This window comes from Sciurus carolinensis, chromosome 11 (genome assembly GCF_902686445.1).
Source record: "Sciurus carolinensis chromosome 11, mSciCar1.2, whole genome shotgun sequence".
Taxonomy (NCBI): Eukaryota; Metazoa; Chordata; class Mammalia; order Rodentia; family Sciuridae; genus Sciurus; species Sciurus carolinensis.
In genome coordinates this window covers 8,330,668-8,357,934 of record NC_062223.1, presented here as the reverse complement: position 1 = coordinate 8,357,934, position 27,267 = coordinate 8,330,668, and the positions used below count along the sequence as shown (strand labels likewise).

Here is a 27,267-nt window from a genome sequence, read left to right as displayed (position 1 = left end):
ATTGTCCTGCAGAAGGGTGGACCCCAAAGGGAATCCTGAGCAAGCACGCCTGGGCAGGTGCCCACCATTTATCCCTAAGGAGGCACTGCCCCTCACTCCTGATAGGAAGAGCTTGGGGTACAATCTATGCAATTAGCTAATTTAATATTGGGGTGGGCACAGAAAAGGGCTGCAGTTGTGACTGGATACCTGTTAGGGAATCTGAAGATGGCTCCATTTGCCAGGCATGGTGGCACACGCCTGCAATCCCAGCCGCTCGGGAGGCTGAGGCAGGAAGATCCCAAGTCCAAAGCCAGCCTCAGTAACAGTGAGGCACTAAGCAACTCAGTGAGACCTGCCTCTAAATAAAATACAAAATAGGGCTGGGGATGTGGCTCAGTGGCCCCTTAGTTCAATCTCTGGTACCAAAAAAAAAATTAAAAATGGCTCCATTCTGCCCACAGGGTTCCCTAAGCTGAGAGGGCTCCATGCTGACCTCATGAAACTCACATGTTACCTGGGTCGGAGGGAACAGGCCTGTCTTACATTACAGCTTTAACTTTGATAGAAAAAATAAATCTTACAATTTCCCCTCTTAAACAATCCATATAAATTCAGTTCTTCAAATTTGGATACCATCCTTTGACATGTATGTTCCACTGTGCCTAATACAAAAGGGCTCTCCTGATAGAAGACCAGAGTGTGGAGAGCTGTCTCCGTCAATCGTTGAGCAAGACTTCCGGTCCATGGAATTAAATAACATCCAACTGTGTCGTTACTCCCAAACAACAACAACGAATGGGGTGATAATAGATGTGATTGGTTCTTTCTAGGTTATTCTTTAGTAACATCTATTTTTTTTATAATTCCCTTGAGAGCCTCTCATATAATGAATAACCCCTTGTTGATTATGATCAATGTAATTAATCCAGTCTGTTTTTATTTATCATAGATCACCAAAAAAGAAGTGACTTAAAACTTGCTCACTTATGGACTGCATAAACAAGCAGGGGCTTCCATCCTCATATCAGACAAAGTGGACTTCAGATCAAAGTTAGTCAGAAGGGATAAAGAGGGACATTTCACACTGCTTAAGGGAATCATGCACCAACAAGACATAGCAATCATAAGTATATATGCCCCACACAATGGATCATCTATGTACATCAAACAAACCCTCTTCATTTTCAGGAATCAAATAGACCACAACACAAGAATACTGGGTGACTTTAACACACCTCTCTCACCACTGGATACATCTTCCAAACAAAAACTAAATAAACAAAGAAACTATAGAATTAAATAATACAATCAATGATTTAGACATATAGAAAGTATTTCATCCATCATCCAGTGCAGAGAGCCCTAGGATGGCGGCTGGCGTTGGGCCAAGCGGTGGCACATAATTAATGTTAACACAGTGTGATCTACTTTTGCCTGATTAGTTAATGTCTCCTCTGCGCTAGTGGTCAACAGATGTTCCCCATTCTTTCTTGATTGGTACCGTGGCACATGCTCCAACCGTGCTACTTAATCCTAAACTGATTGGCTGCCTTAGTGTATATAAGACATTCTCTTCACCTGGGAGGAGATGGCAGAATGAAGGTTGCAGTTCGCAGAACGCAGGACTAAGCAGACAACTCTAGGTTGCAGATTGCAGATCCCTGAACGCAGGATTAAGCAGACAACTCTATGTTGCAGATCGCAGAATGAAGATCGCAGAATGAAGATCGCAGAACGCAGAACTAAGAACACACCTCTAGATCGCGGGTTGCAGGTCACAGGACGCAACACTAAGAAGCACCTCTGATAGAAAGGACCTCTGATAGCACGTACTTCTAGCATGCACCTTTAGGACGCAGGATGCAGGACGCACCTCTAAGAAGAAGCAACAGATAATAGTAGCCTCTCTGAAAGAGTAGCACCTCTAAAATTAAGCAAAGTCTCTCTTCCTCTAAGCAAAGTCTCTCTTCCTCTAAGCAAAGCCTCTCTTCCTCTCAAAGCCTCTCTTCCTCTAAAATTAAAAGTAAGCAAAGCCTCTCTTCCTCTATAAACTAGCGAACAAGCAAACAATCAAGGAAGTAGCCCAGATAAAGTAATAAAAGTAGTTCAAGTCCACCTCCGATAAATTCCCGCAGGATTGTTGCTGCAGGCGGCAACAATCGAGCAAATATACTTTCTCCTCAGTCGCCCCTGGATCCTTCTCTAAAATAGACAATATGTTATGCCACAAAGTAACTCTCAGCAAATACAAAAAAATAGAAATACTACCCTGCCTTATATCAGATTATAACAGAATGAAACTAGAAATCAACCAAAAAATAAAAAAATAGATGCTACTCCAACACCTGAAGATTAAATAGCAGGCTATTGAATGATAAATGGATAAAACCAGAAATTAGGGAGGAAATAAAAAAAAATACTTAGAGGTAAATGAGAACACTGATTCAACGTATCAAAATCTGTGGGACATTAAGAAGGCAGTGCTAAGAGGAAAGCTCATTGCATGGAGCTCATACATTCAAAGAATAAAAAGTTAACAAATAAATGACCTAACATTACATCTCAAAGTCCTAGAAAAAGAACAAATCAACCCCAAAAGCAGCAGAAGACAGGAAATAATTAAAATCAGACCTGAAATCAATGAAATTGAAACAAAAGAAACAATTGACAAAACAAAAAGTTGGTTCTTTGAAAAAACAAATAAAATTGATAAACCCTTAGCCACACTAACAAAGAGAAAGAGAGGGAAAACTCAAATTACTAAAATTTGTGATGAAAAAGGAAATGTCATGACAAATACTACTGAAATACAGAAGATAATTGGAAATTATTTTGAAAATTTATACTCAAATAAAAAATAAAAACTAGAAGACATCAACAAAATTTCTAGAGACATATGATCTACCCAAACTGAAGTAGGAGGACATATACAATTTAAACAGATCAATTTCAAGCAATGAAATAGAAGACACCATCAAAAGCCTACCAACCAAGAAAAGCCCAGGACCAGATGGATTCTCAGCTGAGTTCTACAAGACCTTCAAAGAAGAACTAACACCAATACTCCTCAAAGTATTCCATGAAATAGAAAATGAGGGAACCCTTCCAAACTCATCCTATGAGGCTAGAATCACCCTGATACCAAAACCAGACAAAGACACATCAAGGAAAGAAAACTTAAGACCAATATCCCAGATGAACATACTTGCAAAAATTCTCAACAAAATTCTGGCAAATTGCATACAAAAACATAAAACACATTTAAAAGACAGTGTATCACGATCAAGAGGGGTTCATCCCTGGGATGCAAGGTTGGTTCAACATACAGAAATCAATAAACATAATACATCACATCAATAGATTTAAAGACAAGAATCATAGATCATCTCAATAGATGAAGAAAAAGCATTTGACAAAATATAGTACCTCTTCCTGTTCAAAACACTAGAAAAACTAGGGATAGTAGGAACATACCTCAACATTATAAAAGCTATCTATGCTAAGACCTTGACCAACATCATTCTAAATGGAGAAAAACTGAAAACATTCCCCCTAAAAACCTGAACAAGACAGGGACGCCCTCTTTCACCACTTCTATTCAACATTGTCCTTGAAACACTAATCAGAGCAATCAGATGAAAGAAATTAAAGGGATACGAATAAGAAAAGAAGAACTCGAACTATCACTATCTGTCAATGAAATGACTCTTTATTTAGAAGATCCAACAAATTCCACCAGAAAGTTTCTATAACTCATAAATGAATTCAGCAAAGTGGCGAGATAAATCAATACGCATAAATCAAATATATTTCTATATATAAGAGACGAATCCACTGCAAGAGAAATTAGGAAAACTACCCCATTCAAAATAGCCTGAACAAAAAAATAAATGCTTGGGAATCAATCTAACAAAAGAGGTGAAAGAGCTCTACAAGGAAAACTATAGAACGCTAAAGAAAGAAATTGAATAAGACCTTAGAAGATGGAAAGATCTCCCATGCTCTTGGATAGACAGAATTAATATTGTCAAAATGGCCATACTACCAAAAGTGTTATACTAATTCAATGCAATGCCTATTAAAATCCCAATGACATTCTTCATAGAACTAGAAAAGGCAATCATGAAATTCATTTGGAAAAATAAGAGACCCAGAATTGCCAAGGCAATTCCTAGCAAGAAGAGTGAAGCAGGAGGCATCACACTATCAGACCTTAAACTACACTACAGAGCAATAGTAACAAAAACAGCATGGTATTGGCACCAAAATAGACATGTAGACCAATGGTAAAAAATAGAAGACTTAGAGACAAACCCACATAAATATGGTTATCTCATGCTAGAAAAAGTCACCAAAAATATGCATTGGAGAAAATATACTTTGGACAAATAGTGCTGGGAAAAATGGAAGTCCATACATAACAAAGTGAAATTAAACCTCTGTCTCTCACCCTGACAAAAAGCAACTCAAAATGGATCAAAGATGTAGGCACTAGAACAGAGACCCTGTGCCTACTAGAAGAAAATGTAGGCCCAAATCTTTACCATGCCAACTTAGGACCTGACTTCCTTCACAAGACTCCTAAAGTACAAGAAGTAAAATTAAGAATCAATAAATGGGATGGATTCAAACTAAAAAGCAAAGGAAACAATCAATAAAATGAAGAGAGAGCCTACAGAATGGGAAAAAAGTCTTTACCACACACACCTCAGAGAGAGCAGTAATCTCCAGGATATATGAAGAACTCAAAGTACTTAACACCAAAAAGACAAATAACCCAACCAATAAAACGGCTAAGGAACTGAACAGACACTTCACAGAAGACACAATCCAATTGATCAACAAATATGAAAAAATATTCATCTCATTCCAGTCAGAATGGCAGTTATCAAGAATATAAGCAATCATAAATGTTGGCGAGGATGTGGGGGAAAAGGCACACTCATACACTGCTGGTGGGACTGCAGATTGGTGCAACCACTTTGGAAAGCAGTGTGGAGATTCCTAAGAAAACTTGGAATGGATCCACCACTTGATCCAGCTATTCCACTCCTTGGTTTCTACCCAAAGGACTTAAATCAGCATACTACAGTGATGCAACCGCATCAATGTTTATAGCAGCTCAATTCACAATAGCTAAACTATGGAACCAACCTAGATGCCCTTCAACAGATGAATGGATAAAGAAAATGTGGTACATATACACAATGGAATATTACTCAGCCTTAAAGAAGAATGAAATTATGGTATTTGTAGGTAAATGGATGGAACTAGAAAATATCATGCTAAGTGAAATTAGCCAGTCCCCAGAAACCAAAGGTCAAATGTTTTCTTTGATAAGCTGATGCTGATCCATAGTGGGGGGTGGATAGGGAAGAATGAAGGAACTTTGGATTATGCAGAGGGGAGTGAGGGGAGGAGCGGGCAGTGGGGATGAAAAAAATCATTTATTAATTTTAAAAATAAATAAATAAATACACAGTAAAAAAAATGTCAGTGTGAGCCTCATTGTTCCTCCTCTGTGATACAGAAATAGAACTCCTAGCCAGAAATAGGTGTCACCACATATAGGAGATAAAGAACTAGTGTGTAAAAGGAGACTAACGAGCGCATGCAAGGCCACGCCTCCCAACACTCCGTGCTCAGCCTTTGATAGGAATCTGCGGAGCCTGTGTTGACGCCAATAAGCACCCTTCCTGCTGAGTGCCCTGGTGTCCCGCGTCTCTGTGCGAGAATCCTCAGCAGCACCAAAGTGATACACACTCTGCCGAAGCAGCGCTTCAGGCTTTGGCCTCTGCTCTTCCCCGGGTTGGGGACGCGTGGCGGGGCGCTCTGCCTGTGCTGCGGGGTGACAGCAGCGCGGCTCCCAGCTGCCTCTGACGCTCCAGGGTGCCCGGGTGCCCGGTTGCCCGGTGGTGACCTCCTGCCACTTCGGTGTACTTGGTGCGTTCCGGCTCACAGTGGGTTCATCAGGGTGAGAGCCACCTGGGCCGTACAGTTGTGTAGGCTTGCCACCGCCTCACTTTAGAGCATTCCATGGCTCCCAGGGGAATCCTGCTCCCGTGGGCAGCCCCGCTCCTTCTCCGGCCCCGCTCACCCGTTGGCTCTCCGGCTCTATGAATGGGCTTGCTCGGGCGTCTCATGGAACGCAGACAGGTGACAGTCGCCTTTTGGGTCGGACTCCTGTCACTTAGCATAAAAGGCTCCGCGTGCCTCCACCCTAGAGCAGGCGACGGTCCTGGGCACCCGCCCCAGACCATGTCAGGTGCCCCTGCCTTGGCGCTACTCCCTCGCTTCACTGCAGACCCAAACTGACCCTTCCCCTTGGCGAGCCCTTCGCTGCTTTCCGTGTGGTCGACAGCACGTATTCTGATGCACTGAGGCCTAGCCACTCCTCCCCAGAGCACGGACTTCTCCCGGGACAGGAAGCCCACGTGCAGCAGAGGACGCCAGGCACCGGATACCACACCAGACCTCCGGCTCCGAAGCGGCAGTCCAGGTGCCTCTCAAGGCCTTGCTGGAGGAATCTGCTTCCCAGTTACTCCCCTGGCCCCTGGCCAGACCCAGCTGTTCCTGGGAGGCAGGAACAGGGCTCAGTTCCTGCAGGCTGTGCCCAGAGCACCCTCAGCTCCTTGCCCGAGGACCCCGCCAGGGGACAGCTCCCAGGGCAGCAGCTGGCTTCATCAGAGCAAACAAGCAGGAAGCTTCAGAAACAGCGAGAGTGATGCCTCTGTCGTGTGTCCTTCTCTCACAGGGACATCTCATTACTTTTGCCATCATATTAGTTTTCTATTGGAATGTAAAAATTACCACAAACCCAGGCACTCCAAACAACACGCATTTATTATTTCACAGCTGATGTGGGTCAGGAATCTGGCACAGTGTAGCTGTGCTCTCTGCTCAGGGCCCCATGAGGTCAGCCAAGGTGTGGGCTGGACTCTGTTCTCATCTGGGCCTCAAAGTCCTCTTCCATGTTCCTTCTGGTTGTTGGCAGAATTCAGTTCCCTGTGGTTGGAGCGCCTAAGTCCCCATATTGATGGCAATGAGTGGCCTTCTTGAAGGTGACAGCAGGCTGCTCTTCCTCCAAGTCCTCCAGGTACCCCCAGGGAGTCTCCTTCTTGATTAGCTCCAAGGCACTGAAATCCCGTTCTGTTCTGTGGCCCTGTCAACACTCACAGGAGAAAGCATTAAGTAGGTGAGTCCCCCAGGGATCAAGAAACTTATAAAAGATAAAAGTAAGAAAGATTAAAATGAAAAATATTTTAATTTTAAAAGAAAAAAAATATTTTAATGCAATCACCAGATCCAGCCCATAATCAAGGGATGGAGATTACACAAAGATGTGCAGGATCAAGGGTCAGGTCACTGGGACCCCTTTTAGGAGCTGCTGACCACATCCATCTATTTGACAGCCTATAACATGTCTCCTTTCAGGGTCTGTGGTCTTATTCATGGTGACTTGTTTCCTCGTCTGATCTGTAGTTTTGGGTTGTGAGCTCAGCTTCAGAAGGGATTTGCGTGGGAAGCCACAGGTGGCCAGACTCAGGGGATGGACCTAGAGAGGCTTGCCAAGTGGTTTGGCCAGGAACTCCAGGGCTATCACTAGGCAAAAACCACCAGTCAATGTTAGGCTCTCCACTTCAGGGTTCCTGGACCTCATGAATGGTGTAACTTCTTTGTAGAATTTCCAAACTTATATAAAGTAGGTCTGAAAACACAAAAATCTCATGAGTAACTTCTTCTGGAACCAAAGCTCACATTTTTTTGCATCTTTCTGCTTCTCCGGTGGCATTTCTTTCTGTCCTTTGTTCTAATAGTATTGACCTCCTTGGTCCCAACTTTCACAAGAGCCCCCAACCCTTAGCCGTGCCCCACCTGGCTCATGAAACTCAAGCCCAGGCCACTGCCCCACAGGCCATCTCAGCTCCCTGTCTCCACCCTGGTTCGTAGGCCCCTCATTTTTTGGTGGAGGTTGGAGGTGGGTAGCTGGGGATTGAACTCAGGGGCACTGGACCACTGAGCCACATCCCTGACCCTATTTGTACTTTATTTAGAGATAGGGTCTCACTGAGTTGTGTAGTGCCTCACTATTGCTGAGGCTGGCTTTGAACTTGCAATCCTCCTGCCTCAGCCTCCCGAGCCACTGGGATTACAGACATGGGTCACCGTGCCTGGTTCCTCTTCATTTTTGGCCCTAGGAGACTTTGCTTATTTTCTTGAATGCTCAATGCTGTATTTAAAAGGAAACTTGTTTCTCATCAAGCATTTCTAGGTGTTTGGTAGAAGAGCCCTTTCCAGGTTATCTCACCTGCGGTGGAGACCTTAGACTGGAGGTTCATGGAGACATAATTTTAAAATCACATCACGTCAACAGACAAAACTGCAGGGCTGCTCTGGGAGCAAAGATAGTGCTCATAGGCAGAGGCTTCAACGCAGTTTCCACTCAGGGATCCAGGGCCTCCACCTGCCACTCTATCCAGGGGTGAGGGAGACAGGGGAGGCCACGCCAATGTCACTGTCATAACTTACAGTGAGAGCTGCTCAGCGAGCAGGCATGCTGACCTCATGGCTCAGTAACCCCTGCCCCAAGGAGCCAGCCTGCTGCTGCCGCTGCCATACCTGTCCCCTGTATGTGGCCTGCCCTGTGTATGCACCTGGGTTGCCTGTTGTGCTACCTGGTGCCGATCCTAGGTATTACTTGTCACGTGTGAGTGTGAGTCTCATACACAAGCCAGGAGCAGCCGGGTGGACGTGGGGGTCTCATGGGGACCATGGCCCTGGTAGGAGGAGTGACCGAAGCCACGCCCCCACACTGCTCCACACACCTGGGCCAGGTCAGTTCCTCATGGGAGACGACTGTTCTTCAGCCAAGGGACTTAGAGATGACTTTGAACTGTGACAACTGTAGCCCCACTGTCCAGACACGCCTCCCCATGTTCACCTGACACCTGGGACCCACATCCTTCCAAACAGCACCTGCTCTGTGTCCAGGTGCCCATTATCCCCGCTCCACTGGAATCCTCCAGGAAGACATTGCCACACTTCCAGAATGCTCCCTTCCACGGCAGGTACTGAGGGACCTGGAAGCACAGCTCTCTGAGTGTCTGGGTCTGCTTGTCACCGGAAGTGGGCAAGCGAGGCAGGCTGCTTTCCCTCCAAAATTTAGAGGACTTCAGCTCTCCTGCTGTGCCCTTGCAGCTTACGGGGCTGGGGACCTTGTATCCCCGGTGCTAAGGGGCCTACTGAGCTGTGGCTCAGATGGGTGGGTGCCTTGCAAGGCCACAGCACCTGGCTTCAGGGCCCACTAGAGGCTCAAGTGAGGGCAGCAGGGGACAGAGAGAGGAGAAAGGGGAGCCACAGAACATGACCAGGAGAATCCATGAGGCCCAGTGCAGAGGCCTGTGGCGTGGGGTGGCCTTCAGCCAGGGGTCTAGGGGTGTGAGGAGAGGGGTGTGTGGCCCCAGCAGAGCACCAGTGGGGCTGCTGGCAGGGACCCCATGACTCCCTATTGCCCTGAATGTCCTCCCCAGTTGTTGGGAGCTCTTCACAGCGGTTCTGGTCTCCTCTGCCCTAGTGTCACCTGCAGATGCTTTAGACTGCCTGGTTCTTCACCAGCTTCTGGGCATCCTGGCTGAGGCTGTGGTCCAAAGGACAATGACCAAGTGTCCCTGGGTTTGATTAACCACTTCCCAGGCCCATACTTGATACAGGTGACCGCTGACTGGGCTCAGAAGTGGAACCTGCCCCCAAAGGTGTCCCTGGGAGCACTGTGGGCGAATGTGCCACAATAGACAAACAGGACTGGGGCCTGGGCTGCTGGCGCGAGGGACTCAGGGACAGTGGAGCCTGTCCTGTCTTGTAGACCCAGGACTGGCCAAACAACCTCATCACACACACCTCTGCTCCAGGGCTCTTCTTTGGCCAGCCTCTGGGCGGGCTTGGGGACATCTCACCTGGGGGCCTGGCCCACCCGCCTCTGGGCGGCTCTGTGGAGAGGACGCTGCCCTCACAGTGCCCCACGAGCCGGTCGGCAAGGTACACGCCCAGGCGCCCTCCATCCCGCCGCGGCGGAGACCCCGTCGGGACAATACAAAAATCTCTTTATTGCTTATTTTCTATAAAAAGCGGGGCCTCGGAGCGGACCCTGGGGCTATCAAAGGACGTGCAGAGCGCGGGTCACAGGGTCCAGGCCTGCATTGCTGCGGCGGGGTCCGGCTGTGCCTTGGACCCGGGGCCCCCTCAACGCGGAGGTTCCAGTGACCCTGGGCTCTGGGAGGGCGTCCCCGACACAGACGGCGCGGGACTCCGAGGGGACCCGCGGCCTGAGAGCGGGGCTGCGGCCGCGGCCCGGCGCCGGGGCCTCACAGCTCCTCCTCGGGCCCGTCGCCCCCCAGCGCCTGCTCGTAGGGGCAGGGCCGGCGGCTGGGGCCCGCTGGCTCGGGGCCCGGGCGCGGCCCCGCGGGCGCCGCCTCGGCCTGGGCGCAGTCCCCGCCGCGCTCGCCGTCCGCGTCGCTCTCGTCCGAGTTCTCCTCCTCCAGGTAGCGGTAGCCGCGCACCTTGTGCTGCGGCCGCGGGATGCGCGGCTGGCGCGGGGCCACCCCCTGCCGCAACTTCCGCTCCATCCGCAGGTACGAGGCCGCTGCCACCACCAGCGTCACCAGCAGCACCGCCAGCTTAGCCTGAGTGCCAGGGAGGGATGAGGGGACCCGCGGGCCGCTGGGCCCTGAGCCGCCTCCCGCGCTCCCAGCCCGGCTCCCACCCGCACCTGCTCCCCGGGATCCCGCCCGCTCCCAGGAGCCTCCCCGCCGGCCCTCCACCCGCACTTCTAGGGCACCCTCCTGAGGACAAGGCCCAAATCCCAGTACTGCCCCCTAGTTTCCCTGTTAAGAATGACACGGGTAAAGACGAAGATGGATCGTCTGAATTCAGGCCTGACCCTCTGGACCAGGGCTTAGATTATTGTCTGTCCCTTAAACAGCAGGCTTTGCGGAGCTGGGGAGTGAACCCAGGGCCTTGAGCTTGCCAGGCAAGCACTCGAGAACTGAGCTGCATCCCCAGCCCAGATGATTTTAACTGTGACCTACAGTCAGAAAACAACTGTACATCCTAACTGGGTACACAGGTGCAGATTTGCATGCATATCTCTGGGGTTTTTTTCCTTCTATTCTTCATTTTTTTAAAAAATGTGCGTCAGGACCTGCTAAACTGACCTGCCATGGTTGAGGAGCTGGGATGTGGCTTAGCAGTAGAGCACTTGCCTAGCATGCTTGAGACCCTGGGTTCCATCCTCCTGCAGAGGAGCCCTTGCAGGCCATGGATGGAGACAGATCCTGGGAACCCAGGAGCCCAGCAGCTGCTGAATAGGTGATCAAACAAGCCACAGGGAGGAAGCTGGGATGTACCCACAGGAAAGAGCCAACTATGGGTCCCTTCAGAGATGGGTAAACCGAGGCTGGCAGGAGGAGAGGCACTAAGTGAGGTGCTGGGTTGGGGGGCCACGCAGGGGGCTGAGGTCCTTGGCCTGTGGCCTGACCCAGGGAGGTGGGGGTGGAGCAAGGAGCCCCTAGCCCCACCCAACCTTACCTTCATGGGCAGACTGGCACCCAGGTACACCATAAAGATGGCCACTGCCTGCCACCAGTGGTAGATGGTAAAGATGAAGTCCTGCCTCTCCTTGTCCTCATACAGGATTCCCAGGAGTGCTGCAAACAGGCAGAAAGGACAGGGACGATGCAGATGCTGCTGACATCCCACTGTGACTCTCCTAGGCCCTGCACTGGTGCCATGCCAGTCCCAGAGCGCCCAGGAAGCACTGTCTGCCAGTCCTTGCCTGCCCTCTAGTGGAGGCCCTGCTTACCATGCTGTCCAGGTGAGCTCCAGAGAAAAGCTTATGCTTATGCTCAGAAGTTCTGTCCTAGACCTCAGGGGCACAGTGCCAAGTGCAGAGGGACCCTTGATCTTCCTCACCAAGGACTAGGGAGGGCAAACTATCTGCAGCAACCGATTTCCACAAATCAACCCTGAAGTGTGGGAGCAAGGGGCTTGTTTCCCAAGAACACTCCCAGGAGGGGGAAAGAGTATCGACGGAGAGTCAGGAGACTGGGACATCAGCTTCAGGACCGGAAGGGGGGAGTTCAGAGGTGCAGAAATGTGGATACAAACGTTGGCTCCCAGGGCTATTTGGGTCAAGTTGCTTAACTCCTCAGAGCTGCCTTTTGCAACTCTAGAGGAGCTTATGCAATTCTATGCTGTGTTAGGAAGCTCTAAGGCGACGAGGCCAGCAGGGCGCCTCACGGACACTTGCTATTAACAGCTTTGCCAGCCTCAGAGAATAAACACTCCTGTCCTGGGGCCCCTGGGTGACATTCAAAACCACTAATGGCTCCAGCACACCGGAACAGATGCCAAGGTGGACTACAGTGTTCCAGCTGCACGCTGCCACAGACGCATCACACAGCTGAACTCAGGCTCACTCTGCCTTCTGCAAAGAGGGCCCCTTTCCCTGGGCCTCACCCCTAGCAGTCCAGATCTGGGCTCTGCTAGGCAGACTAGGTTGGGATTCATGCCTGCTCCTGGCTCTTCTCCACAGAAAGGTCCAGACCCCGGGCTGCATGAATAGCCCAGTGGGAGAACACTTGGCTAGCATGTGAGGCCCTAAGTCAGTCCCCAGCATGCAAAAGAAAGGGGAAAGAACACCTGTACCCTCGGGTATGGACAGGGCTACCTGCTGCTGTCCACTGCACTATTCCCTAGAGCAGAGGGCCCATCGCCTGCTCCCTGTGTCACAGAAACCAGGCCTTGCCCCTGTGAAGCAGAGGAGTGTCCCTGCTGATCTTCCACTTTCCCTAAAGGCTGTGCACACCACCCCGGGTACCCACAAGACCTCACCCCTTGGTGTCCACAGGGCTCAGTGCCTACCCTGAAGTTTCAATAGAAGGTCCATGGCATGGAATCCCCGCACCTACTTCTGGGGTGCCTATGGGACTTTCCTCCACCCCTGGACATCCAAGGTGATAGCCCACCCACCTTCACTTCACAGAACTCCATGGCAGATCCCCTACATGTCCATGTCCGTCCCTGAGGTGTCCCTGCCCCCCAACTGCCCAGAGGTGGCCACAGGCACCCCGCATCCCACCATGCCAGTGTCCATGGCAGTACTCACTGCTGAGTCCGGTCTTGTTGAGGGCACTGCCCACACCCCAGAGGGCAGCTGCCACATAGAGGACCCAGCTGTGTTGCAGGACCCGAGGCACAGGGGCCCAGAAAAAGAGGCCAAGGGTGAGCAGCAGGTGCAGCCCCGCCCCAGTCACCAGGGGCACCGAGCGTGGCAGCCACAGTCCCAGCAGGCCCAGGCCTGAGGCAGCTGAGGCACTCAGGCCATAAGCCACAAGCAGGTAGGCCAGCCGTTCCAGCCCCACGGAGCACACTCCATAGCCCTGAGGGAAAAGGACAGGATTGAAAGTCAGCCCAGGCCCTGACCCTCCCCACATGTCACTTTAGGCCACAGTTTGCCCTCTGGACCTCCTGGGAGCTAATTTCCTCCAAGGCTGCTAGGAAGGTTCCCGGAGAATTGTCAATGTGAAAAGACTTGGACTGTGTCCCCAGACACCAAAGGCTGTACCCTGCATGAAACCAAATACTTTATGAATATTATCCCCTTTCAGCTTCAGAGAGGTTAAAGTAACTTGCCCAGGGCAAAGGAGAAGGGGGACAACAGAGGAAAGAGAAAGAGGGAGGGAAGTATTTGGGATATTCTTGTACACTTTTATACATATGTTTTTGTTTTGTTTTGTTTTGTTTTTTCAGTTCTGAGGCTTAAACTCAGAGGCACTCTACCACTGAGCAACATCCCAAACCCTTTTTACTTATTTATTTTTTGAGACAGAGTCTTGCTAAGTTGCAGAGGCTGGTATCAAAATTGCAATCCTCCTGCCTCAGCCTCCCGAGTTGCTGGAATTCTCGGAGTGGGCCACCATGCCTGGCTATACATACACGCTTTAAAGTATGTTTATCTGGAATTTAAATTTAACTGGACATCCTGTCTTGTGTTGGTAAACTCATACAGGCTGTACTTACCAGAGCGAGACCAGTGCAAGCAAAGACCACCTCAAAGCCACTGTAGATGAAGAAGGGCACCAGGTGGCGCAGGCGAAAGTCACGCACGTGCTTGAAGGGCAACTGGAAGATGTTGCCCCAGCCCACACTGCGCAGGTCAATCTCCTCCGTGGGCCGGTAAGCGGCACCGCACAGCCCCAGCACCTGCAGGCGGGAGCCGTGAAGGGGTGACCAACCAGGTACCCCGCTCCACCCTGGCCTCACCGCAGCCCAAGGCCCCGCCCCCTGGAGCACGCCCACAGGTCTGACCTTGCTTTCTAGGCCACGCCCCCACCTCGGCCCAAGGCCACCCCTCCAGCTCCCATAACCCTGGGCTTTGCTTCCCAGCCCTGCCTGGATCTTAGCCACACCATATCCACGCCCCCGGCACTTTAGCCCTGCCTTCTAGTACCACCCACAGATTTGAGCCACATCCTCCAGTCCATGACCCTGGGACCAGTCCCCAGCCCTCTCTCGGGTCACACTAGTCTCTTGGATTCCTAATCCAGCCCTGGTCCACAGGTATCCCCCGCCTCCAGGATTTAGCCCTGGCTCGCTGGCTCAGGCGCCTCCAGGCCCTACAGCCCTCCCCCGGCCACGCCTCCAGGCAGGGGACGCAGGCCCAGACCCTGTTCCTGGCTGTGCCACTGCGTCTCAAAGACCCATGCTCAGCGTCGACGCCTCCGGCCACACCCAGCCCGGCCGCACCAGCAGCATGGCCAGGAAGGCCACGGCCATGAGCACGCTCTCCACCACGATGAGGTTCCGGCTCCGCGGTAAGGCCAGCAGAACCGTCTTGTTGAAGCCGCTTAGGATGCCATGGCTGTTAGCGCCTGAGAAGGGCGAGTGGGGACATCATCGGGCGGGGCGGAGGGCACACTGTCACCCCACCACCAAGAAACGCAGCGAGGGGCCAGGCGAGCGCGGTGGCAGCAATGAGTGGTCTTCTGCGGAGCAAGCAGTTTGAAGACTGGGGCACTGGGCTGGGTGCGCCCCAGGCCTTCCTGCCCTGTTCCCCCGGAGGCCGGCAGCCCACCCCCATTCGTCCACCCTGCTCCCACGCTGACTGCTTGCTTGGCCCAAGGGAAATCCCCCTGGCAGTCCGAGGCAGAGGGCACCTCCTCGGACAGCCTTCTCTGCCCGCCCCCACCCTCCCCAGGTCAGACATCCTAACTACGTGCTCCGTCTGGGTCCTGGCCTTCCCACCAAAGCGGGGGGATGCTGGGCCTGCAGCCTGAACCCCGTGAGGACTCAGTGTCTGCCGGATGGCTGCAAGGGGAAGTAGCAGGTCTTGGGGAGCCCCCACCCCATGAATACTCACCGCAGCTTTGCACGTTGTACAATGTGTGGTTCAGATCATACAGGTAGTGGTTCAGGAAATAAATCATGGGCAGCTGGGCACAGGCAAAGCTCAACTGTGAACAGGAGGGCAGTTGGGGCCAGACTCAGGCACCAGCCAGGCAGGAGGCTCTGGTCCTGTCTAGGCACAGACTTGGGAACAGGAGCCCTCCCACCACTGGGCCAGCCCGGTGAGGGGGGTGCCCAAAACAAGAGGACTTCTTCCTGGCCAGCGCGCAGTAGTGGGGAGGGATGAGGTCTCCGTCACCAGAGGTAGGCAAGCTGGGTTGGCTCCAGAAAGGAGCTGGGACTAGAGGGTTGAGAGGATGTGCAGAGGGTTCCTGGGTATGAGTTCTGGGACGGGAACATCGCCACACACCCAGTGCCCCGCATGGTGCTCACGTGGAAGAAGCTATAGAAGATGGCTTGGAAGACCAGGAGATAGGGCGCGTGGGAGCCCCGCGGTGGACGCCGCTGAGGCCCCTGCTCATCCTGCTCCTTGTAGTGGGAGTACTCATAGTACTTCTGCGACATCCTGGGCCACACGGAGCAAAGGCTGTCCTCAGTCCAGTCTCCATGGCAATCCCACCCCCCAGCACCAGAGCTATGGGCTGAGCAGCCCTGGTGAGGAAACGGAGGCCCAGAGGGTGGAAGGGGCCTTCCCCAGCTGAGGCCGGTAAAGCAGCAGAGGTTCAACCAGGTATCCAGCCCCCCAGCCCACTGCCCCCAGACTCACCTGGTGATGTAGTTGCCCATGGAGGCCCAGAGGGGAACAATGGCCATGCCCAGGGCCACAGCAGAGGGCACCAGCGTGTAGTAGCGCTCCCAATAGTTGGTGGATACAAAGAGTGCGTAAATGCCCACAGCCAGGAACATCATCCACTTGGTGCCAAAAAACCTGCAGACAATGGAGGGATGCTTGCTCCACAGGCCTGCGGGACTGCGGGACTGAGACCACACGGCCACGGCCACAGCCCCGCGGCCCCGCGGCCCCGCTTCAGGGCTGTGTGTGGTGGAGAGAGCCCTGGCCAGAGTCGGGCCGATATGGAGTCCCAGGATACAGACGCCGAGAGGACTCAGACAGACCACTGCGCCTGACCTCGGGGTCCACAGCTATAATATGGCAGGACCACGCCACAGGCCTCTCTGGTCACGGCAAGGACAGAAGTGAGTGACTGTGGGCACGTCTAACACTCATTCCTTCCTGGGCTGACTCTCCAATCTCCCTTCCTCCTCCCAGGGGTCTGTGGTAACTAGGGCCCAGGGACACATTTAAGGGCTTGACAAGACTAGGACCAGAGAGGGGACAAGGCCCCAGGCTGCCAAGGGTAGAACAGGAGCCCTGGAGCCTCCTCCTCCCTGTCCACTGCTCCTGGGATCCACTGTGGCCAGTCAGGAAGTCTCCACCTCTCTGGGTCTGGGGAAAAGCCCTACAGTGACAATGGAAGGGACTTGATTAGTGACAGGATAAGGACCGAATCAGAGCACGGAGGCTGAGCAGGTTAAAAGCCCACTCGCGCATCTCTGAATTTTACTGATGCTCATTAGTTCTGTCTTCGTCTTGACTTCCAGGAAGCTCAAAGCTAAAGAGCCCTGGTTTCTCGATACCCCCATTCTTCTTAGCCACACCCCCAGCCATTTTTGGTTTTTTTGAGATAGGGTCTGGCTACATTGCTGAGACTAGCCTCCACCTCCCACCTCCACCTCAGCCTCCTGAGTGGCTGGGATTGCAGGCCCAGCTTGTTATCCTTATTTTGCCATATAAGAGATTAGGCAGCCTCTTCTTGAGTTATTTGGGAGAGAGGCAGTTCACAAAAAATGTACATTTTTACGGAGTAAAAAGTAAAAATGTCAGCACTCGTTTACTGCAGGACAGGATGTAGTTTCAAAATTGGAACCACCAGTGGTCATGCATTGGCGTAGCCCCTTGGAAAGGGAATCTGGTGGTTTGAGCCAAAAGTGAGCACCTGGGTTTTAGCGTCACTTGGCCAGCACTCGAGCCTGGAGTCTGCCAGTTCCTGCCTGTGGGACTCAGTCAAGGGGTCTCACCGGAAGCTTCCCTCGTGTATGAGAGCAGCTGCCCTGGACTGTCAGGAGTTTAGCACCTACAGAGTGCCCCGCACATAAGAGACAAGATGAAGGTCAGATGTTGTTATTTAAAGCTATAGGTTTCAAGAGCCAGAGAGCATTTCACATGCCCTTGACCCAGTGAGGACCCTGCTGGGAATTTATACCAGGGGAGAACAATTTCCTTTTTAATTTAATTAAAAACAAAACAAAACAGGAAAGATCCATGGAGTCATCTGTCACAGGAGGCTGAGGCAGGTGAATTACAAGTTCAAGGCCAGTTTGAGTAATTTAGTGAGACCCTGTCTGAAATAAAAAATAAAAGGACTGGGGGTGTAGCTCAGTGGTAGAGCACCCTTGGTTCAATCAGTACCAAGAAGACCGAGGAGGAGGAGGAGGAGGAGGAGGAGGAGGAGGAGGAGGAGGAGAAGGAGGAGGAGGAGGGGAAGAAGGAGGAGGAGGAGGGGAAGAAGGACAGAAAGACAGTCCAGCGGAGCATGCCTATAGTCCCAGCTGCTTAGGAGGCTGAGGTGAGAGGATTCCTTGAGCTCAGGAGTTTGAGGTCAGCCTGAAAAATGTAGTAAGCCCCCTGCCTCCACAGAAAAAAATTAAAAGAAGGAAAGAGTGTCACACACAGAGGAAGCCACCATGTCCAACTGCAAGCCACAGCTGGTGCCCCCATCTCTGCAGAAAACAAGGCCCTGGCAAAAGTCCTAACCGTGAAGGCTGCAGACAAGGCTCAGATGAAAAGAAAAAGCTCAAGCGAAAAGAAAAAGCGTGAAAGGGAGTCTTGCACACACTCGTGCTCTGGGGACAACGATGTGGACTTTATCCACTCATGCTCATGGACAGAGGACTTGGGTGATTTACTGGAGGGCTTGCGAGGGGTTTCCTTGTTTGTGATTTCAGTGAGGATGATGCACGTTCAACTGTGCAAAGGAAACTTAAAAACAAAAACAGAACCAAAACCCGTCTGTTCTCCGGCTGGCCTCCTGGTCCCGGCTGGCCTCCTGGTCCCATCTGGGAGTGTGCTGTGGGGGGATTTCTGCAGTGGCCAGGAGGCTGGGCCACATGCCGCCAAGGCTCATAAGCACCTGCCCAGGCATGCGCCTTTCTGTGACAAATGTCCCCTCGACACCAGTCACAGCTGGTTGGGCCAGGAGTGGGTGCCTGCCTGAGTCCAATAGCCCAACCCAGAAGGTCACTGTGAGTCTGGGCCACCACGGGGCCATGAGAGGATGCCATGTGGGACCAGGGGAGGGCAGGGGCCTGCTTGAATCTCTTGCCTGAAACCAAATGTGCCGCAGAAGGGGGGATGAAATTCCCTTTCCTCCCACACCCTGCTTTCCCCTCTCCGCTCCCACCCTCCCAAGGAGGGGAGGCTGCAAAGCCACAGCAGCGGAGACCTCGAGGACCAACAGCCTCTGCACCCTGGAGATCAGGGTGACAGCCCCGCCCTCGGGGAACAGCTGGGCACCTGATGAGCACGGGTGTGTAGAGCAGGGCAGCGATGGGTGTGACGTTGATGCCCATCAGCATCTTGCTGTCGATGTCGGGAAGCCCCATGTTGCCGTACTTCACCTCGCGGTAGGTCTCGTCGTAGTGCAGGATCAGCTGCATCTGCAGGAGGCCTGGGGACAGGGAGCGGCATGGAGGGAGTAGTCTGGCTCCCGGGGCAAACAAGCAGAGACCTAATGCAAGCCTGGCGGGGAGCTCCAGTCTCCCGAGGGGTCCCCATTCCAACGCCCGTCAGTGCGGGGAGCGGGGAGCCAGGGAACCCACCCCACCCACCCACGCAGGCTCTGGCCGGGACCGGGGGACACTGGCCAGCCAGGAAGCCCCTCCTTGCCCCAAGTGAGGCCGCTGCAGCTGCAGCTACGAGGGCGGGCGGTCGACCGGGAAGTGAAAGGGGAAGGAGGCCTGCGGGCTGCACGGTTTCTCTTTCCCGCGAAGGTCCGGGCAGGCGCGGGCGCGGGCCGTACCCAGGTAGACGCCGTAGGTGAGTGTGCCGCCCGCGCTGGCGGCCAGCACGTTCTTGAGCACGCCGAGGCGCTTGCGGCGGTAGTAGCGGCGCTCCTCCTCCTCCTCGTTGTAGTTGGGGTACGCGCCCACCAGCTCGTCCAGCTGCGGGCACACGCCGCTCGCACCCGGCCGCCCTGAGCCCCGCGCCCCGCGCCCGCCTCCCCCGCCGCCCTGCGCCCCGCGCCCCGCGCCCGCCTCCCCCGCCGCCCTGCGCCCCGCGTCCCCGCCGCCCCGCGCCCCGCAGCCCCACGGGGAACCCCAGCCCCGAGCGGCCCGGCAGCCCCGGCCCCCGCTCACCGGGGCCTCGCACGCGTCGGCTGCCCCGAGCCGGTCCTCGTCGCCCGGCAGCCCCGCGGCCCCGGCCACCGGGTAGAGCGGCGGCTCCGCCTCCATGGTCAGACCCCGGCCCACGACTGACAGCGCGCCCGGCGCTCCGCAGCGGCCCGCCACTTCCTCCCCGGGGACCGCCCGCGGGCCGGCTCCTCCCCGGCGGGCGTGCCCGGGGCCCGTGAGCCGCCTGGGCCTCCGCCTCCCGGAGGAGAGAGCGAGTTCGAATCCCGGCCCAGCCCTTCTCGGCTCGGCGGCTTTGCGGGTGGCTCTACCTCTGCTGCCTTTTTCCTCACCTGGCAGGCACCTGGCACCGCTCCCTCGGCTGCGGCGGAATGACCGAGTTAGTGCCAGGCCTTAGCAGAGTTCGGGCGTCCCCAGCTCCCCTCGGGGTTGGCCGAGTCAACCCAGCCCCTGCTCCCGCGTTGGCAGCCGGCCACACCGCCCCCAGCCCCGCCTCGTCTCCACCTGCGTCTGCGAATCCGAGCTGGAGGACTGGCTCCGCTGGACTAGAGGGGTGACCCTCCGCCGCTGGGAGGGTGCAGAGCCCCTGGGCCCATGAAGCTGCCACCCTGCCGCCACTGACGTTCCACAGCCCTGCTGTCCTCCTGGCTGGAACCACCTGGGAAGCCTTGTAAAATATCCAGCTCCCTTGGCCTCTTCTGCGCCTCCCAGAAGGGTCCTTCCCGGCCTCAGCTCTCAGAATAAGAAGCAGTCCCTGAGGGCGAGGGCTTTTGGTTTTCGGTGGATTAATATCCCCCAAACCCACTGCTTGCCTCGTACCCCTCCTGCGGAGGACCTGTTGGGCACATACGGAGTGATCAGTAAGTGTGACTGGATGGATGGATGAGTGAATAAATAACAAATTCCACCCCCCACAGAAGGGTCACTGGGAAGTCTGGGGACTGGAGACACGAGGGTGTGAATTTATAGGAACTTCAGGCTTTAGGTTGGCAACTCTTTCTTCAGATGACACCCAGGTGTGGTAGTGGGTAAAACGGATGGTGGATTCTGCAGGTGGGTGCCAAGAAGTGGGAGCTATAAGAGAAGCAGGAGAGAGGGCAGGGCCTGAGGAAGTGGGAGACCAGCCTGAGACCAGGAAGCTGTGAGGCTGTGGTCAGAGTAGACACCAGGGTCCCTGGGTGGGTAATGACAGGGGGCCTACAGGTGAGTGGTCATGGGCTGGGGGTGGCAGTGCACTTTGACACCCCAGGAACACTTGGTCCTATAGCATCAGAGGGCAGGCATGTTCCAGGAGGCAGAGATGGTTCCTGGGAAGGCCGCAGGCAGTGGACTCAGCCAGCAGAGTGGGAAGGGCGGTTTGGAGACTCCAGTGGCAGCTAAGGAGGATAAACCCCTACCTCCCAGGACACCCCCAAGACCACGCTGGGAACAGACTGTGTGCCTGAGCGGAGACCAGCACCTAACATCCGGAAGCCTGTGCCTGCCCCTCTGCCAGCCCCTGACTTAAGAAGAGAACTAGCTGCCCTTGTGCTCTGGGGCCAGCAGAGATCTCAGGGCAGCCGAGTGAAGCCGTCAGACCCTCACAAAACGGATTCCTAAAGGGGAGAGGGCTGCACACACTTGCCTGTGTGCAAAGCTGTTACAAGGACCCCGCCAATCACAACCTCGCACAGACAACTGGGAGGACAGCTGCCTGTCCAACCTGGGGTGGACGCCATGGCTGTCGATCCTTGTTGCCGAGGGTCATTTTTAAATGATTCATGTAATTCTCCTCATTTTACCCTTAAAATTCTTCACCTTTACTTCCCTGGATCTTTGGTTCATTCCCAAATATGATGGTTGAGTTTGTGTTATTTAGATGGACAACAGAAAGGAACAAAGGCACAGGCCCTCCAGCCGTGGAGCTGAGTTCCAGGGTGTCCTCCCACTCATGGTCCCTCAGTTTTCTTTGGGCCTTGATGTGGGAAGTCCCTTACCTCACCTTCCACATACCCCAGTAAGTATTTCCTCACCTCCAAACTAGAGGGAGGCAGAAAAGGAATTCTGCAGACAGAAAACCAGATCGAGGGGACAGCCTAGTGGCCAGGGACACAGAGCACCTTGGGGTCAGAACAGACATGCAGGAGCTTGTGGAAAAGGAGACCTTAGCACCTCTAGAAAGAGAGGGGGTTCCAGGCTGAGGTGGGATGTCCAGTGTGACCACAGGTCTACAGAAGAGGAGGAAAAGGGAGGTGAGTGACCTCCACAGTGACCGGCAAGTTCCAAGTCGCAGTCTCTGCTGTCCCGTGGCCTGGCCTCACACGGCAGCCACTCCACTGTTTAGCCCAGGAGAAAACCTCGGTGGGTTTGTTTCAAGGTAGCTGCGTATTTCCAATGCCCGAGCACATGTGTGTCATCCAAGGAACTCATGGAACAGACCTGTGACCTTAATGGGGAGGAAGCGGGCAGCTGTGAAGGGTGGACCTGGACCCAGGCCCAGTTCAGAGGCCACCCGAAGGGCAGAGCTCTCCAGAGCTCTGCTCACGGGCCTTGGATCTCCCACCACAAGGGCCCAGTGTCAGCCAGATTCTCCAGAGAAATAACCAACAGGAGGTTTATACATAGAAACGGACCTGACCTGTGCAACTGTAGAAGCGACAAGCCCCAGACCCTCAGGGTGGGCCAGCACTGGAGAGAGGGAAGAGGTACAGTGTGGGTCTGAAGGCCATCTGCTGCCAGAATTCTTCCCTTTTCAGTGAAGGCCTTCAACTGATTGTATAAGACCCACCCACCTTATGTTAGAGCACTTACCTAGCATGTGCAAGGCCCTGAGTTCCATCCCCGGCACCACACACACACAAAGCCTGATTGAACTGCTAAGTCTCACCCCTAAAATGCCTTCGCAGCAACATCTAGAGCAATGCGTGACCAAATATCTGGGTACTGCAGCCTAGCCAGACTGACACCTGAGATTGATCATCACAGATCCCCAAGACGAAATGGAGAGGAACGTGTTTTAAGAAATAGAAGACAAAGAGAAGGCAGGAGACCATCAGGACTGCTCCAGGAGGGGAGGTAGGTCCCAAGCAAGGAGGACTCCAGAACCCGTGCGCCACCACCAGCTACACCAACTCCTATGCCAACACCTCAGCCCAGCAACCGCTCCGTTGGTAACACATGTCTTGGTCCTGCCTGCCAATGAGTGAGCCTCAAATTTAAGGTTTTGGAATTATTTAATTTAAAACCCGTGTTACCTGTGGAATTCTCCAGCAGTCTATCTGTAACTTCTAATACTAAGGTGCTTTACTAAAATGAATTCCTTTTCTGTTTTACTTTATTATTTTTGCAGTGCTGGGGATGGAACCCAGGGCCTGGCGCACGCTGGGCTCTGTCCCCGCCACTGAGCCGCACCCCAAACCTGCCCTTTTCATTTTTTAAAAAACACTGACACAAAATTAAAATTGCAAGTGTGAATTACTCAAGTTCAGTAAGAAACAACTTTGGTCTTGTTAGGGTCACCAGGCGGTGACAACCTTTGGATTTGGGAAGCAGACACTTTAAGCCACAGGGCTTGTGAAATGTGCTGACGCTCAGGCACCCCGTTGGCCAGAAAACACACCTGCAGAGCGGTGGGCGTCGAGTCTGGGTGCGCCGAGCTAGACACAGGTCTGGCTGGGTTGCTGAGGCTGGCTTTGAACTCACGATCCTCTGGCCTCAGCCTCCTGGGCCGCTGAGGTTACAGTCGTGCGCCATGTTTCTGTTTATTGTGGGCCAGTGGGAGGCGCCCGTAGAAGACCAGGGAGTTGTCACCCTCTCCCCTGCTTCTGGGCTGTGGAGTCAGCATGGGCAGTGGCTTGACCTCCATGTCCCAGTGTCCCATGTGGCTCCTCTGTGGTTCAAGATTGCCTCAGGGACCAGACTCCTCGGCTCCGATGACATCACTTCCTCCCTTTCCCTTCTGTCACCAGAGAGGAACTTCTGACTCAGTGACCATAGGATTGAACAGCCATATCTGGGGAACACACAGGCGAGGCTTCCCCGGGGGCTCAGCTGAGAGGGCAGCACTGAAGGAGGGACCCCTCTACTCCCGAACTGCAGGAGGGACAGTTCGTGCTGACGGGCGGGGCGGGGCTGACCTCCTGTGGATCTGCCCTGGCTGGAGCAGTTCTGGAAGATGCTCCTTGTGCCAGACTCCGACCACCGGGCGGCCATCACCTGTCAGTGCCACCATCCTGGGTGAGCACTGGCCTCATGGCTCCCTCGGCCTCACGATGGGGCTGAAGGACGGTGGCGCTCAGGCTGCTGGCGCGGCTGGGGAGCCCAAGGGAGGGCGGACGGTAACGCCAGCTCCCGTGGCCACCGCAGCCTCCACAGCAGAGCCCAGCAGAATCGGACCCCAAGGTGAAGGCAGGAGAGGGCGCAGACGTCACGTGGGGGCAGTGACACCAGGCCTCTGCCTCCCGGGGCGAGTCGCCATCAGACGTCTGCAGAGTGAAGAGTCCGCGTTTTCGGCAAGTGACCCCAAGTCCCACAAAAGTCACCGTCATCACACGCCCAGGTCAGAGGTGCCAGCTACCTCAGAGCTAGTGAAACGTGACAAATTGCCCAGCTGTGTGACCTCAAAAGCAGTGGCTTTTAAGTTGACTGTGTGATGCTAGAGGACTTACGGGACCTGGTCCCTGGTGAGGGTCTCATTGGCTCTCACCTCAGAGACAGTCAAGGCCTCCTGACCGTCTGCAGAGAAGAGGTGACAGGCCAGGCTGTGAAGGGTGACGCTTTTCTGTGCCCAGGGGTTTATTTCATGCCGTCTCTGTCCTACTCAGGGGGTCCCTGCCTCACACCCAGCCAGTGCTGACCCCAGGACACCCTGACCCACTCTTCTGTCCCCAGCAGAGCCAACCGCCTGTACTGGGTCTCCTGCTCAAAGATGGAGCCCGCTGACACCTTGCCAGGAAGGCCTGAGGCGGCTGGCGAAGTCCCTGTCGAGACCAGATGAGCGACCAGTGTGACCTGCAGGACAGAGCTCAGCAAGGCCAGGGTCCCGCCCCACCCGGCCAGGCTGTGGCAGTTCGTGTGACTCCCACTAACGGTCAGCCGGGTCCCCCTCACTCTTCCTAAGTGGTTACCTCTATAATAAGGTTTTATGTTTTGTTCTCACTATGACCATAATTGATGTTCCCCCCAGAAAAACAAGCAGGAGTGTATAAGCCCCTCCAGTTGGAACCCCTGGAACAAGCCCTGGGGACATTCATTGTCACCTGTGCAACTCCAACACAGTGCTGGGCCTGCGGCTCCACCCACCAGCACCCTGTCCCCGCCTCGAGGCCATCTGGCAACTATTTTGCAATCGAAAGCAATGGGGTGACAGTCCTCAGCCCTGGCGTCACCCAGCACCCGCGGAGCCTGTGTCCAGGCAGCAGTGGCTGCTGCCATTGGCTGAGATGTGAGGCCCGGGCACGAGGGCTCTCCCAGGCCGGGGACCCAGCCTGCCTGCCACCCTGGGAAGGTGCTTGGGTGGGACAATAAAACACCCCGGCCGCCCGCCTTCCACGGGGCATCAGACGCAGGAGTGACTGCTGCAAGGCTTCTCCAGGCTCGCGGGAGCCCAGCCTCCGGAGGCCATGCTGACAGGACGCAGAAGCCAAGTGCTCCTCACAGCTCAGTGGCCACTCAGTGTCTTCCCGGGGGCGGGGGCATCTCTCGCCTGCGCAGGATCCTGCCAGCTATGCCCATTGTCGGGCTGTGGCTCGGCCCAGGAAGGAGGGTTCCGGGCTCTGGAAGTGGAGAGAGGGTGCGAGGCGCGGTGGGAGAGTGGACATGCTGCATTCGGAGGGGGCAGAAGCCCGCCCCCCAGGCCTTTCCATAGGCTCGCTGTGCAGGTCAGACAAGCAGGCAGAGCACCCCAGGAGCCCAGAGGGCACACGCTCATAGCCACGTTCACGACCTTGAGCACCCACGCTGAATCGGGGTGTCTGTGACCTTGAGCACCCATGCTAATTCATGGTGTCTGTGACCTTGAGCACCCACGCTGAATTGGGGTGTTGTGACCTTGGCTACAAACTAAAAACAGCCTGCCGGAAGCCTCAGCCCGGAGCTGACTGTAGCCACCCTGGGCCTGCAGTGGGTGACGGGCAGTCACTGTGCAGCGAGTGCTGACCGAGGCCCAGGCTCTGCACCCATAGCCTCTGACTCTGCACCCAGGAAGGGCCACAGTGGCCTCAGGAGAGGCCCACTTAGTGGAACCAGGCAGGTCCTGGCCTTCAAGGCCAGAGGGCCAGGGCCTCAGGGGCAAAGCCAGCACACCCACCTCCTGGGAAGGGCAGGGAGGGGGCAGGAGGACACCCACATTCATTGAGCACCTCCTGTATACCGGAGGTCCTGGTGGGTGCTTTCCCAATGGGCTCCTTCTGTCCTCACGGGAGCTGTGTGGGGACAGAATCAACCCACCTTATAGGTGAGGACACTGAGGCCTGAGGAGGGGACACAGCTTGCTCAGGTCACTTAGCAGGTGAGCAGGGCAGCCTGTCCTGTGGGCAGGTGAGGCGGGGAGATGCTCTGGGAGGGCTGGAAGCCCTGAGCCAGGCTCCCTGGACCCTGAGTGCTGGTGGAGGGGATGAGGCGGTGGGTGGAGCCACCGGAAGCCACGCCACGCCCACCTGCCCTCCCCTCCCCTTGCCCCTGCCTCAGAGAGGGGACAAAGGTGCATTTGTGTTGGATTGGAGACTGAACCCAGGAGTGCTCTCCCACCCAGCCCCTCCCCAGCCCTTTTTATTTTTATTTATTTTTTGTTGTTGCAGAGCTGGGGTCGAACCCAGGGCCTTGGGCATGCAAGGCAAGCACTCTACCCACTGAGCTACATCCCGGGCCCCCTTTTCATTTTTCGAGACAGGGTCTCGCTCAGTTGCTCAGGCTGGCTGTGAACTGGGGATCCTCCCGACTCGGCCTCCTGAGTGGCCGGGATGACAGGCGTGCACCACCGTGCCCGGCTAGAGAGGGTCTTTCATCAGACCCTCCGAACTGAACGCCGGCACGGTGGCACTGCCAACCGGCGGGCCAGGCTGAGGAGGGGCGGGGAGCTAGGGCCTGGCTCCTCCCGTGGAGCCAAAGCAGAAGGCCCCCACCACAGGGAGAGGGCTATTGGGGGGCAGCCCTGACCTGAGCGTCCAGCCGGACCGCAGGCCCTCCCAGGACTCAGCCCTCCGCTACAGAATGGGGCTGGGGATGGGCACGGAGGGAAGGGCAGTGGGACGGCCAAAGCTGGGGATGCTGGCAGAGGATGGTGGGAGCGAGAGGGTCTGGAGGGCAGTGGTGGGTCCGGCAGGGGACTGAGCCGCCCTCCTGACCTGGAGTTTGGGCAATGGCCTCGGCCTCCTCCAGGAGGGGTCAGGGCACTTGAAATGCTAACAATTCCAGACCCGCCTGCCGGGATGGACTTATTTCATCCCCACACTCACCTGGGCATGTGCTAATGTGTTACTGCTACGTGTCCCTACG

The 27,267-nt window shown here is 54.6% G+C and overlaps 1 protein-coding gene across 4 annotated transcripts; it reads right to left on the bottom strand.

Annotated features, from left to right (window-relative positions):
• Positions 1 to 6,844: 6,844 nt before the first annotated feature.
• Unc93b1 (unc-93 homolog B1, TLR signaling regulator) lies at positions 6,845 to 19,995 on the bottom strand. 4 transcript variants are annotated; one of them, XM_047518599.1, is made up of 12 exons: positions 19,801 to 19,995; positions 19,464 to 19,605; positions 18,959 to 19,112; positions 16,151 to 16,312; positions 15,817 to 15,949; positions 15,398 to 15,491; positions 14,785 to 14,909; positions 14,059 to 14,241; positions 13,145 to 13,418; positions 11,566 to 11,684; positions 8,942 to 9,062; positions 7,597 to 7,690 (listed from the first exon to the last, which is right to left on the bottom strand). In XM_047518599.1, exons 1-12 carry the CDS (start codon positions 19,894 to 19,896, stop codon positions 7,623 to 7,625), a joined length of 1,671 nt encoding a protein of 556 aa, XP_047374555.1. In that variant the 5' UTR covers positions 19,897 to 19,995; the 3' UTR covers positions 7,597 to 7,622. The 4 variants fall into 4 exon arrangements, with proteins under 4 accessions (XP_047374556.1, XP_047374555.1, XP_047374554.1 ...); XM_047518600.1 differs by lacking the exons at positions 7,597 to 7,690; positions 8,942 to 9,062 and adding an exon at positions 6,845 to 7,153 and having other exon boundaries at positions 19,801 to 19,994; XM_047518598.1 differs by lacking the exon at positions 7,597 to 7,690 and having other exon boundaries at positions 8,775 to 9,062.
• Positions 19,996 to 27,267: the final 7,272 nt, after the last annotated feature.